General features: G+C 38.3%; 1 protein-coding gene across 1 annotated transcript; it reads right to left on the reverse strand.

Annotated features, from left to right (window-relative positions):
* Positions 1–335: 335 nt before the first annotated feature.
* Positions 336–1,210, reverse strand: LOC122002925 (heavy metal-associated isoprenylated plant protein 47-like). Its single transcript, XM_042558364.1, has 3 exons — positions 1,041–1,210; positions 832–910; positions 336–741 (listed from the first exon to the last, which is right to left on the reverse strand). The coding sequence occupies exons 1-3, from the start codon at positions 1,047–1,049 to the stop codon at positions 482–484; spliced, it is 348 nt and encodes a 115-aa protein (XP_042414298.1). The 5' UTR covers positions 1,050–1,210; the 3' UTR covers positions 336–481.
* Between the last annotated feature and the right edge of the window lie 15,353 nt (positions 1,211–16,563).

The following is a 16,563-nucleotide window of genomic DNA, read 5'->3' on the forward strand; positions in this document are numbered from 1 at the left end:
AGATAGAGACGAACAGCAGTCATCTTCAACTACCTACTCGGATAGAAAACTTTCACTAAATTGATTAATCGTTATGGCAAAAAATGAAACGCTCGCCTTCAGTATTCTCGTCGTACCCAACTCAAGATCATCACGAGGGAGGTAAATCGTAACATCCGAGCGAACATATGACGGACAAGGTGTAATACAAGGATAGAAAATTTATTTCTCAGCTATCCCGAAAATCGATCATGCAACCTCATTGTACTGATCAATCGTGATCCTGCAAATGGTGGACGCGGGTCTAGTTGAAGGAAAGACAACTGTATGGATTTTAAACAATTTTTTGTTGACAGTCTCAAATTTTATTTACGATACATAAGTGAGACAGATTAATAATTCGATACCAAATCCGCCGGCCAGTACTGATTTACATAAATTTAAAATACTTTTATTTCGATTTTCGAAAATCTGTTTTCTTATAGTGTTCGGCCTTTAAACTCTACAATATTATGCAACCTGGTCCTCCAAACGCTGGCTCCTCCGGAATGGAGTAAAAGTATCGGGGCACGAAACTGACATGGTTGGGCCAACTCATTTCTACTTTCTCTTCCTTTTTCTCCTCTTTCTTCTCTTCTGCCACGCTGAGGAGCTCCACGTAGCTGCACATCTTCTTCCTCATCAACTTCGTTAGATCCACCGAGTCGACTCCATCTCCCACCACAACAATCTTATCGCCTTCCAGCTTCACCGATACAACGCCTGCATGCATGCAGCAAACCAGGCTTGATCAATTACAACGCACGAATTGAGAAGCAGAGCAAACAAGAGGAAATGATTACAAGTACGCACCACGCATGCTGACAGCAGTTCGGAGAGCCTTGGCCCGCCTCTTGTCGTCTGCCATCGACAGCCTCAACACCATCTTTTGCTGAAAAAAGTTAATATATCATGCAGTAACGAACTAAACCGAGAAGAGAAGAAAATAGAAGAGATCAGAGAAGAAGAAGAAATTATTAACTCCGTATACAGAGCTGCAGTGTACGTACGGTACTACTCACCTGAATCATCTTGAAATAGTAGGATCTGCCCGTCAACTTATTGCGTTAAGTGATGAACTGGTGAGGAATATCCTGACGCGGATTGTGTGCGTCTGATGATTCTAAGTCTGGCAACTACTCTCTTCTTTTTTTATAAGCAAAACAGAGCAACGAGTGAATGTGAATGGGAGTGCTGTGCAACCCGCACACCACACGTTCCGTCGAATGCAAGGTCATCTTCAAAGAAGATATACTCGATAGTATTTTAGTTAATTTTGTTTATTATATATCTACGATAATCATATAAAAATATAACATACTATAAAAGTATAAAAGAATAAATATAATATTGTAACTAAATAAAAATATATATAACTGAATAAAAGTAGTGACTAAAACTAAGTAAAAGAACTTCACTGTATACAATTTATATTCTGATTATTGTTTATAAAAAAAATAAAAAATTTGGCTACAACTTAATAAAAATATCTGTTACAATAAAAAATATTTATCTCTTTAAAAATAATAAAAATATTCTAGGAATAATATTATCAAAATTCCTGTGGCACTTAATACAAACATCTCTGCGTCATCTTAAATGAAGGACCCTCGTGTAAATTTCATCCGTTGGATTAATTATAATAAGCGGCGTTACCGTTGATTTTTTCCATGATCTTGTGGTCGGAAGATGATTTGATTAGTTGAAATTGACCAAGACAAAGTCCAAGTCTGCGCGTTGGATTACAGAAACCAACTCTTAGCGTTTGCAAATTGCAATAGGTTGGATTGAAGAAGAAAAGTCTCATTAAAAAAGACTTCGAACGACTTGCAGAATTGACAACAGGACGCTGTGAGACCACGTGGTTCCAATTTGGACCCGGGCGTCGTCAAAGCGGTCTGGTTTATTCTCCAACTGGGATGAAAATATTCTCTTTTTTTTTTTATGGATATATATATATATATTTTAAATTCTTTCCTAATTCGGCCGAGTTTCCCAGAGTGACTGTGTTGTCCGACCTTTGAAGACCCAACCAACATGACCTGTACAATTATTGGAAAATAAAAAATGGTGAAGGGAAGATGACTCTATCTCATTGGGATTGGGCATGAGATGTTATTTCTACATTGAAAGATATTAAGACCGATTTAAAATAAGTCACAACTGTAGAAGTTGTGGGATGAGCGCTCGCATCAAGTGTAGAAGGTGGTGAGCATTACTAACATGCGTCCAATGGGGGGGTAGGTATGTCCTAGTTAAATCAGTCAATATTTGTCATCCAATTCTTTTGTCATCTGCCGCTCAAGAATGTAATGGATGTATTAACATATGATTAATAGTGAATTTGTTGATGGTCAGGATTGTCATTAAGCTCAAGCATTGAATAATCATTATTTAGTCTTTCAACACAATCTAGGGTTATTGTTGCTTTATACTGAGGTCGTGGTCTTGAGCAAAGGGCAGATGCTTTAGCAAAGAAATGAAGATATTCCATCGACTTTGTTCCCCCTCTTTTCTTCTCTATCGTGCACTTCGCTTGTCAAATTCAACTCGTGATATCATTTCGGTATATATTAAGTTTGCCATGACAATCTGTGATAGGTTGAGGCTGTTGTTTCACCGTTGTATCTTAAGAAACAGATGTCCAACGTGACCTTGTAATACCGTCGGAGGAGGCAAATCTATTTTAAGAAAACTATGTTAAACACAGACCTCAACATCTTCCTTTCCTGACTAGGTGCAAATACCCACTTGGGGTCGAGCAACTCTGACAGTCAGGCCAGTCAGTCGAACGACATGTTGTAGTCAGCCGACTTGGGAGTTCAGGCCAATCGACGGGAGTACTCAACAACCCACTTAGGAGACACTTAGAAGTCGGGCATGTAATTTTCCGACTCAATATTGCTCTGTCGACTCGGTAGCTCAGCAACTCAACAGCTCAACGACTCGACCGACTCGATAGTCAGCTGACCTAGCATGTTGTCACTCGACCAACTCGACACGCGACTGACCTAATAGCTCAGCACACAACTAGCTAGAACTCGACAACTTAAGCTGACTTGGTAGTTGGAATTAGCTTCCCACTCAAGCTCAGGAAGCCACAAGCAATCAAACCTCACGGAACTTGGAGAGTGACATCCCACTTGAACTTGCCACTTTGGAACTTTGACTAGCTCAAACACTTGACAACTTGAGCAATCGAAGATGTGGGCACTCGGCAACTCATCTCGGATAATCAAGCAACGCTGAGTTTGGTAGCCTAAGATTATCAGCACAGATTATCTTGACAGATAAGTCTAAAATTGATTTCTTTTGTAATTTCAATTTAGCTCTATCTCGACGAAGATTGTCCAACAATCTTAAAACAAAATTGTTCTGTTGAGATGATTACATAAAAACATTGAGATGTAACAGGCTTAACATGTGAAGGTCCCCTCTATCCTGATTAGAAATGTTCGAATCAACCATGGGGAAAAGCCAAAGAAGTTCACCGGATTGAACTTTAAGCAGTGGCAGTAAAAGATATTCTTTTACCTGACCATGCTAAATCTAACATGGTTCCTGACAGAGGAACCTTCCAAGCATGTTGAGAATGCTACACATGTCTAAACATCAGTGTAGTGGAGGCATGAAACCATTTTGAGTTCCTATTCCAAAACTACATCTTCAATTGTCTTACCGACTCGTTGTACATTGTGTACAATATGAAGAGAACGTTTAAAGAGTTGTGGTAGTCCGTGAACAAGAAATATAAAATGGAGAATACATGGGCTAATAAATTCATTATGAGTCGATTCCTAGACTACAATATGATTGACTTAAAGACACTAATCAGCCCAATCTAGGAGTTTCAGTAATCCTACACAAGATTCACTCGAAAGACATGATACTGAGTGAAACTTTCTAAGTGACATCTATCATTAAGAAGCAGCCTCTTAACTAGAAGGATTTCAAGAACTACCTGAAGTATAAGTAGAAGGAGATGAACGTAGAGGAACTCATTCTTTCAAATTAAGGAATATAACAAAAGGTCAAAGAGAAAGTCATTCTCTCAAGCTACCATAAAAGCCAACATGGTCAAGTACAGTCAAAACTCATAGTAAAAGAATTCTAAATCTTCCAAGATGGGACCTAAAGGAGACATAATAAAAAGAAATTCTCTGAGAAATGCTTTAATTGTGACCGAGTCAGACATAAATTTTTAGAGTGAAGGAAGTTGAAGACGAAGTAAGAGGCCAACCTGGATAAGGGAGCAAACATGGACCTCTACGTCGTTGCCTTCGAAGTGAACCTAGTGGGTTCAAATAAGAAACAATGGTAGATCAATACCGATGATACCAGACATGTTTTCTCGAATAAAGAGTTGCTTCATAACTTTTAAGAAATCAAAGGTGGGGAAAAGTTCATGGGGAACTCAACAACCTCAGACAATATGAGCCAAGGGAAAGTGGTATTGGAGATGATCTCGGGCAAGGAGCTAACTCTGAACAATGTGTTGTATATTTCAAAGATTTGAAAGAACCTGATATTCAGATCATTGTTAAGCAAGTATGACTTTGACATTATTTTTGAGTGGAACAAAGTTATACTGTCTAAGAATAGAATATTTGTTGGAAAGGTTATATAACTGATAGACTGTTTAAGCTCAGTGTAATGACCAATAGCCTAAAGTTAATAAAATTGAAAACTCTTCCATTTATATGCTTGAATCTTCTTGTTTATGGAATGATATACTAATATATATTAACTACGATCTATTACATAGATTAATTTACATGCAAAGCATACCTACATTCCACCTTGACCCGAAACACAAGTGTGAGATTTGTTTTGAAGTAAAAATGACAAGGGTACATTGACACGCAATGGGAATAAATACTTCATCACTTTTATTGATAATAATACAAAATATATATTTTATGTATCTTCTTAAAATAAGGATGAAGTTATAGATATATTTATTTTCTATAAGAATGAGGTTAAAAACTAACTTAATAAAAAGATTAAGGCAGTACAGAGTGATTGAAGAGTTGAATATGTATCACCGTTCATTGGGTTGTATGATAAACATGGGATTAGAGGCTCAGAGGATTTACTTGATTACAACTGGGGAGGTTGTTAATCCAGGGAATAGAGTAACACTAAATTCTCTTTCAGGCGGAGAAGCCTCTTTACAGCAGTGTAAGCACAGAAAATGAGAAGTTAAACTAATAAAGAGAAGCATACAAGTGTTGTTTATCAAAATGATTGTTGTTCTAGCTTTTGGACCAAGGCTGTATTTATTGTCTTGGTCGAGGTGCCTGGAAGGGTTCTAGGCACCTGGAATGGGTTAGAATTCTATCCCCGACACGTCGGTCAAAGTCCACGTTGAATATGATAATATTTGAGTTCTGGGCGCCCATAAGGGTTCCGGGCCCTCTGCTCCAGTGTTGCTCACCTCGGTCACCTCGGTCCGGGTCTTCCGCTCTGGCTCAGCTCGCTTGGGTGATTTCGGCCATTCGGAATAGCGCTCACCCGAACCCAACTTCTAGCCTTCTCGTGCAACCTTATGCTCCGACTTCTCGTCCCTCAGAAACGTCTCACGTCTCCTTCTCGTCTACCCGCGTACTCTTCCGCGGTACCTCGTCCCTCGGACGCACCGAGCCCGTCGACTCTCTCCTGTGCCGTCCTTCTCGCTAGCTCCGTCTTTTGCCCGACTTCCTGTGCTCCTAAGCTCCTACACACTTAGACACAAGGTTAAATACAACAGGACCTAACTTAACTTGTTTGATCACATCAAAACTGCCTTGGAGTACCAACAATCTCCCCCTTTTTGATGTGAGGAATCCAAGTTAAGTTAGGGTAAACAAATATAAAATAAAAGAAATAAATTTGCATAAATTTGTAATTCAAGTGCAAAAATAAAAAAAAATTAATCTACCTCCCCCTAGACTTAATATTCCCTTCTTCCCCTTTGACCACATAAAAAATGGGGTACCAAAAAAAACCTAAGGGTAACTTTTATAAAACTCTGATTTTTAAATAATTTTAAAAAATTTATCAAGATTTTAAAAATATTGAAAATAATTTTGATAGCATTAAAAATGTAAAAATTTTCTAAATAAATTTTTTATAGAAACAGTCAATAATTTCCTTTGTTAAACAATTTTTCAAAAATAATTTTTTAGAAATTTTGGTAAAGTAAGTCTAATATTTAAAAAAAACTATAAGTAAAAAAAAATTCTAAGTAAGAAAAAATTTTCTCAGGAAAAAATTTCTAAGTTTTTAAAAAAACTTGTGCAACATATAAAATACATTTTGGTAAAGCACAAGTTTATAAAATAACTTAAAAAACTTTAAGTTAAAAAAATGAGAATTTTTTTTAAGTTAAACAGATTTGCATAGAATAATTTAAGAATTTTTTTAAAAAAATGAATAACTATTCAAAGCATTATCTAATTTCAATTTTAATTTTTTATTAGTTAGTCAATTAAATATTTTATTTCAATATTTGGCTTCCAAACTGTGGCGAGACACTAGGCCTTCTTGGTTATTGAAACAACAACCACTTTCTAGACAACCTCATAAGGAAATTAAACGTCTAATTTTCTCGCTGAAAGCGCTAAATTTAATTAAAGTTCAAGTTAAACAAGACTTTGAAACCTAATATAGGTTCCTTCTAACTAGGTTAATTAGGAATTTCTTTGGAATGTATTTCTGAGAGATTTTTCTAATTTATCCTTTGTGATATTTAAAGTATCAGTTCAAATTATATCTTCTAATACTTGTACTATACGTGCATGTATGATTTTTTTAATTTTTTATTCCTTTTTACAAATTGTCATTTTCAAGCTTTAATTTATCAAAATCTTCTAATGGACAACATTTGGTTAGAATTAATTTTATTTTTTTAATTTACAATAATCTTTAGATAATAATTTAATGAATTTAAATATTTATCGAGGAGGAAGAGATCGTACCTGACTTACCTTGTCGATCTCATTGTCCATGGCTCCTACTGAACTGCTGCTTTCTTCCAATGTTGCTCCCCCTTCATCGATGCTCTCGATGCTCATTTGATAAGAGCTTTCTTCATGTTCATCTTGATGACTTGCCATCAACACAAGCCCGGAGAAAGCCTCAACTTCTGATTTGAACGACGTTTCATCCCACGTCGCCTTTAAAGCCTTGTACTTGTTCGTTTGGACAGACTTCTTTCCTTTATCATTGTTCCTCAACTTAGGGCAGTTGTCCTTAACCTGCCCTTTTTCGTTGCAGTGGTAGCATCTGATTATCCTTTTCTTTCTACCTTGCGGATGGTTAGTCTTTCTTGATTTAAATAACTTCTTAAAATGCCTTACCATCATTATCATGTCTTCATCGTCGAGAGAGGATTCTGACTCATGTTCATCTCTCATTGCCTTGAAGGTGATGTTGTGCTTCGGCTCCTTCGTACCTGCACATCTCGATTCATGCATTTCAAAAGTTGGAAAAAAAAATTCTTCTAAGGTAATAGATTCTAAGTCCTTAGAGATATAGAAGGCATCTACTAGCGATTCCCATTTTGTATTTCTAGGGAATGCATTAAGAGCCTACCTTAGCGAATCTCGGTTGGTTATCTTTTTTTCAAGATTCGAAAGTCTGGTGATGAGCTCCTTAATTCTCGAGTGAAGTTGTGCAATCGTTTCATCTTCTTCAAATCGTAGGTTGGTGAGCTGGTTGCTAAGTAAGTCCCTTCTCGCGAGCTTGGCTTTGGACGTCCCTTTGTGTAGCTCAAGGAACTTCTCCCAAAGCTCCTTTCCTAAGTCATAGGTGCCGATCCGGTTGACTTCTTGTGGCGGAAGGACACTCAGCAGATAGAACTCTGCTTTGCTGTTTGCCACGTAGTCGACCTGCTCCTTCTTCGTCCACTGGTATTCTTCCTTACCCTCAGGTGCTACAAAACCGAACTTCATTATTAATAGTAATTCAAAGTTGGTTTTAAAGAATACCTGCATTCGCTTTTTCCAGCTAGCGAACTCTCCCTCAAACTTCGGTGCATATATGCTTGGTCCGACCATTGATTCGGTGCTTCGATTGGCGGTTAGTCCTCCTGAAGCATCCTGGCTCCGATACCACTTGTTGGGACCATTAGCCGGCTAGAAGGGATGTTGAATAGCCCTGCACAAAATCAAAACAAACCCTTCTCGGACTTAAAAGAACACTTTCATAAAATAATTAAATAAACTGAAAAAGCAGAGGCTCAGAGGATTTACTTGGTTACAACTGGAGAGGTTGTTAATCCAAGGAATGGAGTAGCACTAAATTCTCCTTTAGACGGAGAAGCCTCTTTACAGCAGTGTAAGCACAGAAAATGAGAAGCTAAACTAATAAAGAGAAGCGCACAAGTGTTGTTTATCAAAATGATTGTTGTTCTTTAGCTTCTAGATCAAGGCTGTATTTATAGCATTGGTCGGGGCGCCAGGAAGGGTTCCAGGCTCCTTGAGTGGGATAGAATTCTATCCCCGATACGCCGGTCAAAGTTCACGTCGAATATGATAATATTTGAGTTCCGGGCGCCGGACCCTAAAAGTCAACAAGGTTGACTTTTTCTGTCTGGGTCCTCTGCTCCGGTGTTGCTCGCCTCGATCCGGATCTTTCGCTTCGGTTTCGCTCGCTTGGGTGATTTCAGCCATCCGAAATATGGCTCACCCGAACCCAACTTCCGACATTCTCGAGCAACCTTCCGCTCCATCTTCTCATCCCTCCAACGCACCGAGCCTGTCACCTCTCTCTCGTGTCATCCTTCTCGCTAGATGCGTCTTTTGCTCGACTTCTTGTGCTCCTAAGCTCCTGCACACTTAGACACAAGGTTAAACACAACATGACCTAACTTAACTTGTTTAATCACATCAAAACTACCTTGGGGTATCAACACATACCTCGATCCACAAGTCATGAAGTTTGATTTCCTGCTCCTCTAAGATCTGCTGCTACTTGTGGAATGCACAACTCTTATGCTATGTTTACTCCAAAGCACGGATGAGGAAAGGAAAGGAATCTATGATAGAAAATTATCCTCGGAGGAAGAGAAGAGAAAGGGTGAAGAAATCTCTTCCTTTGCATGCTTGTTTATCTTATTAGAGGAAGGTGTATACATGTACTGTAATTTTGTAAATAAAAAGGGTACATGCGTCATTTTTTAGGTACATGGTGTAATTTTGTGAGTTAAAAAGGGTACATGCATCATTTTTTTAGGTATATGATGTAATTTTGTAAATGGAAAGGGGGTACATGTGTCATGTTTTTTCCATCCACTGCTTTCCGTCCGATTTTGAGATAATCAATTTTGACTTCAAAACCATTCGTTGATGGATTGTGTTTATTTTTCATCTGAAAATTTTAACGAAGTAAACAACGGAAACTTTTCCACTGCAAAAACTTTTCCTTAGTTTTGATTTCCGCTCTCCCAAATAAACTGACCATTAGTCTTGGGGTGGCACATAGAGGTTCTCTTTGGGATAAACAGTGGCCATGGCTGAGGGGGTGGAAAGGGTTCTTCCAACAACTTTATCTGCTTCGTAATCATTGTAAACAACTTTATAAATAAAAAATCTTCTTTGTGAATAAAAGCTATTTACTCCTCGAGAAGACTCCATAAGTACGACTTAACTTTGATATCAAATTAATGTAGCACTATCAAATTCGTTAATTCACATACGAATATCGGAAGCGACTATTAAATCCATTGATTTGCACACGAATACTGGAGGTGGTCTTCTAGTCTTGTTGATTTGTACATGAATATCATAAAATATGTATCCAAAAATTACTTGAAGCTTTGGAGAAAAAAATAGCGTGACTAAATTATTATTGATCAAAAACATCTTATATCAATCCAATACTATAATGCAAATTATAGACCTTAAAATTTAAAGAAATGAAAGAAATTTTAATATATAAACTTCAATTTCTATCTTGTAAAAAAATTTAAAAAAGAGAGAAAATTTATAATAAAATTTTTAACCAAAAGAAATTATCAAAAATACTCTAAATATTAAAAAAACTAAAAATATATCAAAAATAAAAATTATATAATAAAATTTTCCATTCCCGCATCAGTTTTAAATAGAAATAATTTTCATTTTTAATTTATATAAATTAGAAAGAAATTTGTTAAATAGTTCCTATTTTATTTTAATAAATTATTCATCTTCCAACTGTCACGTTGTACGTTTTTCTTATCGGTGGCCACTGCCATGGACGTACACGAAAAATTAATTAATCAGGCTAGGTAACGTCGAGTCTGGAATAATCGGCTCGGTTCCACGAAAGTGTTTATCGGCCACCAGAATAAATCGGGAAGCGCTCGCAATGGACAGCCCAGAAGCCCAACATCTTTTAGTTACGTGTCCCATTTGTAGGAAAAATTCTTATAAATTTGTCATAGTTGGGGCTCGAACCATGAGTACCTGGATAACAATCTAAATACCTTATCGTTGTACCATAATCCCTGTTGAAAATTGACAATAATTCAGATTGCATGAGATGAAGCACCGCTCTTAAAAAACTCACTCTTGTATTCATAAGATATGTTACAAGGAGAGTATTACAAAGAGGAATAAAAAACTTCTCTCACAAGAAGGGAAGCTTGTCCCTCTTGTTTGAGGATAAGAAAACGTGGACAAGGAGATGCTTAGCCTTTTTGTAGAAAATAGAAAATAGAAAAATAGAATTTCTTAATCCATCCAATGAGAGATGCAACTCCCATTTTATAAGGGATGAAATGATTATTTAGCCGTTGTCATTCAACCAAATATTAATTGTATTATAGCTAAAATAATGGCAAACAATTACTGGCTGATGTGGCACCCATTAATAGCTGATAAACTTGCCAAAAGAAGCTGATTTGACAATCAAACAATGACTAGGTGGCTGGCCAAAAATGATTTGCACAATGGTGGATTTCCATCTGTTTAATCTTCAACACTCCCCCTCAAGTTTGGCGAATAGATATCCATGGTGGCCAACTTGATGAGGATGTTCTGCATATGGTTAACTGTAGTCCCCTTAGTGAAGATGTCAGCAAGCTGCTCATGACTTCGTATATAAGGCGTGATTATGGTTTTGTCTTCTATCTTTTGACGCACAAAATGACAATCAACTTCGATGTGTTTGGTTCGCTCATGAAAGACTAGATTTGAAGCAATATGGATGACTGATTGGTTGTTGTAATATAGTTTAATAGGAGTGGTGACCATAAATCCCAACTCTTCGACTAAAGCCTTTAACCAGACTATTTCACTAGTTGCAGTTGTCATTGCCCTATATTCTACCTCTGCGCTTGATCTAGATACAACTGATTGCTTTTTACTTTTCCAAGATATTAGATTTCCTCCAACAAACATGCAGTATCCTGTAGTTGATTTTCTGTCTTGAGTGTCTCCAGCCCAGTCTGCATCACAGTAGCCCACAATCTCTAAGCTTTTGTTGTTCTTCATGCATATCCCTCTTCCTGGAGATTGTTTGAGATATCTAAGGATCCTTTCAATGGCCTTCCAGTGGCTCATCTTAGGTGCGTGCATATGCTGGATGATATGGCCAACTGCATATGCAATATCTGGTCTGGTAATATATAATCAGGTAGATGAGTTTGCCAACCAACCTCTGGTACCTCTGTATGTCATCAAAAGGCTCATCCTTATCCTTCTCTTCATTATACGTAGAGAATGGACTGTTGGCTGGCTTTGCTCCCAGCTTACCTGTCTCCTGTAAAAGGTCAAGAACATATTTTCTTTGGGATAGAACTAGCCCTTTAGGAGAATAGGCTAATTCTATACCTAGAAAATACTTTAATTTTTCCAAATCTTTAATTTCAAATTTAGACATTAAGAAATTTCTAGCTTGATTAATGCAGTTCATACTACTTCCAGTAATAATTATGTCATCTACGTATATAAGTACTATAGTGGTTTCCCTAACATTATTTTTAATAAAAAGAGAAGAATCACTATAACATTTTCTGAAATTGAGACAAATAAGTGCAAAACATAATTTTGTATACCAAACTCGAGGAGATTGTTTCAGCCCATAAATAGCCTTTCTTAGTCGACAAATGTTTCCTTCCTCTCTTGAATGAATCCCTTGAGGTAATTGCATATTTACTTCTTCTTCTAACTCCCCCTGGAGAAAGGCATTTTTGACGTCCATTTGATATATTGACCATCTATTGTTGGTGGCCAATGATAAAAGAATCCTTACTGTGTTCATTTTAGTCACGGTAGCAAATATTTCTATATAATCGACACCGTAAGTTTGAGTGTATCCTTTGGCCACTAGTCTGGCTTTAAAGTGATCTATTGAACCGTCACTTTTATGTTTGACTTTGTAGATCCATTTACACCCTACTACCTTTTTTTCCTCGGGTAAGGTTGTAATTTCCCATGTTCTATTTTTTATAAGGGCATCTAGCTCTTCTTGCATTGCCTTTTTTCCATTCTGGATTTTCATTAGCTTCATTATAATTCTTGGGTTCCTGTACTTGATCAATGCCACTCAAGAATACTTGATGACTTAGGGAAGTATTATTAGTAGTATAATAATTAGCAATTGGATGAGATATAGCTTTAAGATTGTAATAATATACCCATTTAGATGAAGGGAACCTTTGCCTCGTGGATCTTCTGAGGGAAGGTAGAGTTGAACCAGAAGTTTCATTTTCTGATGGTGTTGAGAAACTTTGAGATTGATCTCTCTCTTGCTCATTTCTGTAGGACCGTTGGGCCGGCTAGAAGGGGGGTTGAATAGCCCTGCAAAAATCAAAACGCAAACTGTAGGACCGTTAGAGTCGATAGAGGGGGGGGGGTGAATATCGATTCGAAAAAGACGAGTATAAACGCAGCGGAAAAATAAAGTAGACACAGATATTTTTACTTCGTTCGGAGCCTGTGACGACTCCTACTCGAAGGCCCGTGGTCCTTGACCACTTTCGTTGGGCAATCACTAACAAGTCGAAATATGACTACAGAATAAGTACAGGAAATGCTAGTAATAATAAAACAATACCGACAAAGAAAAATTAAATAAACACCGGAGGAGCACTTTTGTCGGAGCGTTGTTGACGTCGCACTTGAACGTCGAGCAGCAAGACCAGCAGTAGAAGAGTTCTCAGTAAAAATTGATTTTTGAAGCTCCTGCCTGGGGCTTCTTTTATATGCTGTTCTGGGCGCTTGGATTCCTTCCGAGCGCCTGGAGTGTGACGTAACTGCTCAAACCAAGATGCTCCACGTGGCGACGACTTGGCTGGATAAAATTCGCCTTCCGGGCGCCCGGACCCCCTCCGGGCGCCCGGACCACCTTGTTCCAGAAAACTCCCTTTTCCTGCAAAACAAAGTTAGTCCGAGGCAAATATATATCCTGTAAAACAGATTGTCAGCACAATTAAGGTTCAACAGATAATTAAAAAGAGTATGACTTAGATTCCGTCTTTCCGAGACCGGAATCTAGTCACGATCTCGACTTAGATATCCGAAATGGATCTAAGTCGGATCGACGCCTAATGTTCCCTTCCCGGGAACGCGTCCTCACAGTCACTCCCTTCCAGTGACTTACCTTGCTTACCTGCCAGACGTCCGGTCAGCCCGTCGACCCGTTTGGACTTCTCGCCAAGCGTCCGGTCAGCCCGTCGACCCGCTTGGACTTCTCGCCAGCTATCCGGTCAGCCCGTCGACCTAGCTGGACTTCTCGCCAAGCGTCCGGTCAGCCCGTCGACCCGCTTGGACTTCTCGCCAGCTATCCGGTCAGCCCGTCGACCTAGCTGGACTTCGTGCCAGACATCCGGTCAGCCCGTCGACCTGTCTGGACTTTTCCTGCACACTTGATCAAAGTGTCAGACAACAACACAACTAACTTAACCTATTTGTCATTCATCAAAACCTGGGTTAGACCGTTAGTGCTACCCGCACCAACAATCTCCCCCTTTTTGATGGAATGACAACCTGGTTAAGTTAGTGAAAACATATGCAAGAAAACAACATGCATTTATGTGGTTTTAAAGTTTGTTAGTTTGTATTTTCAAATTGGTTTAGCTAACTTAACCACCTAACCCTCCTCCCCCTTTGGCATTCATCAAAAAAATGAACAAAGGTAAATAATCATAGTGAAGAGTTACTGTAACAGGTAATCAAATTTTGAAAGATAGCTAAGTTTGGTTCAAAATTTGAAAGATAAAAGTGTAATTTTTAACACCAAGTTTAAAAAATAGTCAAGTTGACTTGGGGTAGACAAGTTGAGTTTTGAAAAGTAAAAGTTAATCAAGTTTAACTTTTCAAGCGTGTAGAAATTTTCAAGACAAGTTTTTCAAATTTACTTTTTATGTTTAAGTAACATTTAATTTTCAAAAAGATAAATTTTTCAACTTCGATTTTTAAAACAAAGCAAAAATTAAACTTTTCAAGAAATAAATTTTTTGCCAAAATTAATTATTAAGGCTAATTTTGGAAATAGTTAATTTTTCAAATCAGGTTTGAAAATTAGGTGGGATTAAACTTTCACATTTTTCAAATACTTAGTTAAATTTACCTTTTTGTAAATCAATGTTCAAACATAGGTTAGGTTTTAAAAGGCATTTTTCAAACACACAAAATTTGAGTTTATTCTCCCCCTGAACTTGATACTTACTCTAACCAGCTGTCTAACCAATTAGGTACTAACTAACTATTAGAAGATAGTAGCTTTCACTTGGTTAGTCAGATTAAGTTAATTATAACCAGTCAGTGTTTGACTTGACTGATGAACTTTAATCTGATTAATATCTGAATTGTATTTAACGTCCAGACTTATGCTGATGCACTGGAATAAGCATCTTAAGTCTAGACAGTTGGCCTATGCATCTCACCCCTTTCTATGTTTATCAAACATAAGCAAGGTAAACCTAAGGTGTTGGTGAGATGCTCAAGAACTAGACCTATGGGTACATGCTTTCTAAGGATTCAAAACTAGCCTAAGGCCAAAACTGTTTTTGAAAATCTAAACATGGTAAGCTTTTGAAAACATACAGTTTTAACTTATAAGTTTAAAAAATATATATATATATTTTTTAAACTAGTTTTTTTTTTTAGAAAAATTCTAGTCTACCGAGATAGAACATAATCAATGTAGGTCTGAAATATCACTAGATAAATCCAAAATATTTTACAAGTAGTGTAGCTACAGAAGTAGGTCATCACTAAAGCTACTGAGATGATGAAGGGGGTGGTCCAGATCCCAAGGATCGAAGAAGTGCCATCATCTCAGTGTGTCGGGTGTCTCCGGCAGCTCGTAACTCGGCAACCTCTCGCCGTATGCCCCGATGAAAATCAGAGTTCTCCTGCTGGAGACTCGCCATAGCTCTCTCTAGTCCGGTCATACGGTCGGCTAGAGTGCGGGGAGCGTGTCGTGGTGCTCGAGCTGGGGGTGGTGGTGGAGCCGGTGCGGCTTCCTCTAGAAATAGTGCGAGCATGAACTCGTCCACCTGTACGTCTGGATCGGGCTGGTGCTGTGCCCCCCTCCGCCAAGACATAGTCCCGTCATCTCTATCTATATGGATGCCGGCTAGGGAAAAGTTCCGAGCGGCTATAACATCGAACTCGGTCATATGGGCAACGTCTCCCCTAGTGACATCAATGTGTAACGAGGACATATAGGCTGTCAGAATGTGACCAAATGGCATATGGACTCGACTGTCAGTCACAAATCCAGCTGAATAGATGATGGTGGAGAAGATATGTAGGCTGATGTCAATGTCTAACCTATGAATCAGGGCATAAAGTAAGAACGAATGGAATGAGCGCATCACAGCGATGTCCCGAGTAGTCAGTGATAAAATGCAAAGGACTACAACCCTATAAAGAGCGTAGTCCTGGACTCGAAGTTCTACTGACCTAAACTGTGTCACAGTGGGATCTCTCTCTCCCCCGAAAAAATACGAATAAATCGTATCGAGAGTAATATGTGAGTAGGGATCTTCGAACGGTAGATCCCTCGGAGGATAGCACAAAAAGGAGCAAGTAGATGGACGCAACTCTAAAAACTCTCGGATAGTCGTAGGGGAAAATACGATATCAGTGCCTGCTGCCCTAGTGGTATAGGTGAAATCGTCTACTTTTACTAGGTTATTGCAAAATTCGGCACACAGACTTATGTTTATTGGACTGGTACATTCAACAAGGTTCGTTAAGTTATAGTGGCCTATAACCTCTAAAGCAGAGGGACATGACCTTAGAAAGAACGATCTATCTATGCAGGTAGTCCTAATGGCCTTATAAATGGTGGACTCAAACTTAATCCTAAGTTCGTCTGTGGGAAACCTAGGGTCTGTACTAGCATTGGAGGGTCCCATAGCTCTTTAGCGTTTTTGTGTGGACCGACTCTGTTCAATTCTTCTCTTGTCAATCCGCACTGTAGAGTGTTGATCGCTTTATTTTCTGTTGATGCTTTTTTCTTGAGATCTGCTGTCCAGTCTTCAGGATCCACTAGATTCCCGGCGTTGTCCACTGGAATTTTGTAAGGTTTCGTAATGCTCATCCACTGGTCGAAGTCTGTTTTGAG

Source organism: Zingiber officinale, chromosome 1B (assembly GCF_018446385.1).
Source record: "Zingiber officinale cultivar Zhangliang chromosome 1B, Zo_v1.1, whole genome shotgun sequence".
Taxonomy (NCBI): domain Eukaryota; kingdom Viridiplantae; phylum Streptophyta; class Magnoliopsida; order Zingiberales; family Zingiberaceae; genus Zingiber; species Zingiber officinale.

What these genes read in the sequence shown, in the direction of transcription:
- LOC122002925 (XM_042558364.1), bottom strand. An exon ending in AACTGCTGTCAGCATGCGTG is followed by an intron (nt 742 to 831) that starts GTGCGTACTTGT and finishes GCATGCATGCAG; the next exon opens with GCGTTGTATCGGTGAAGCTG.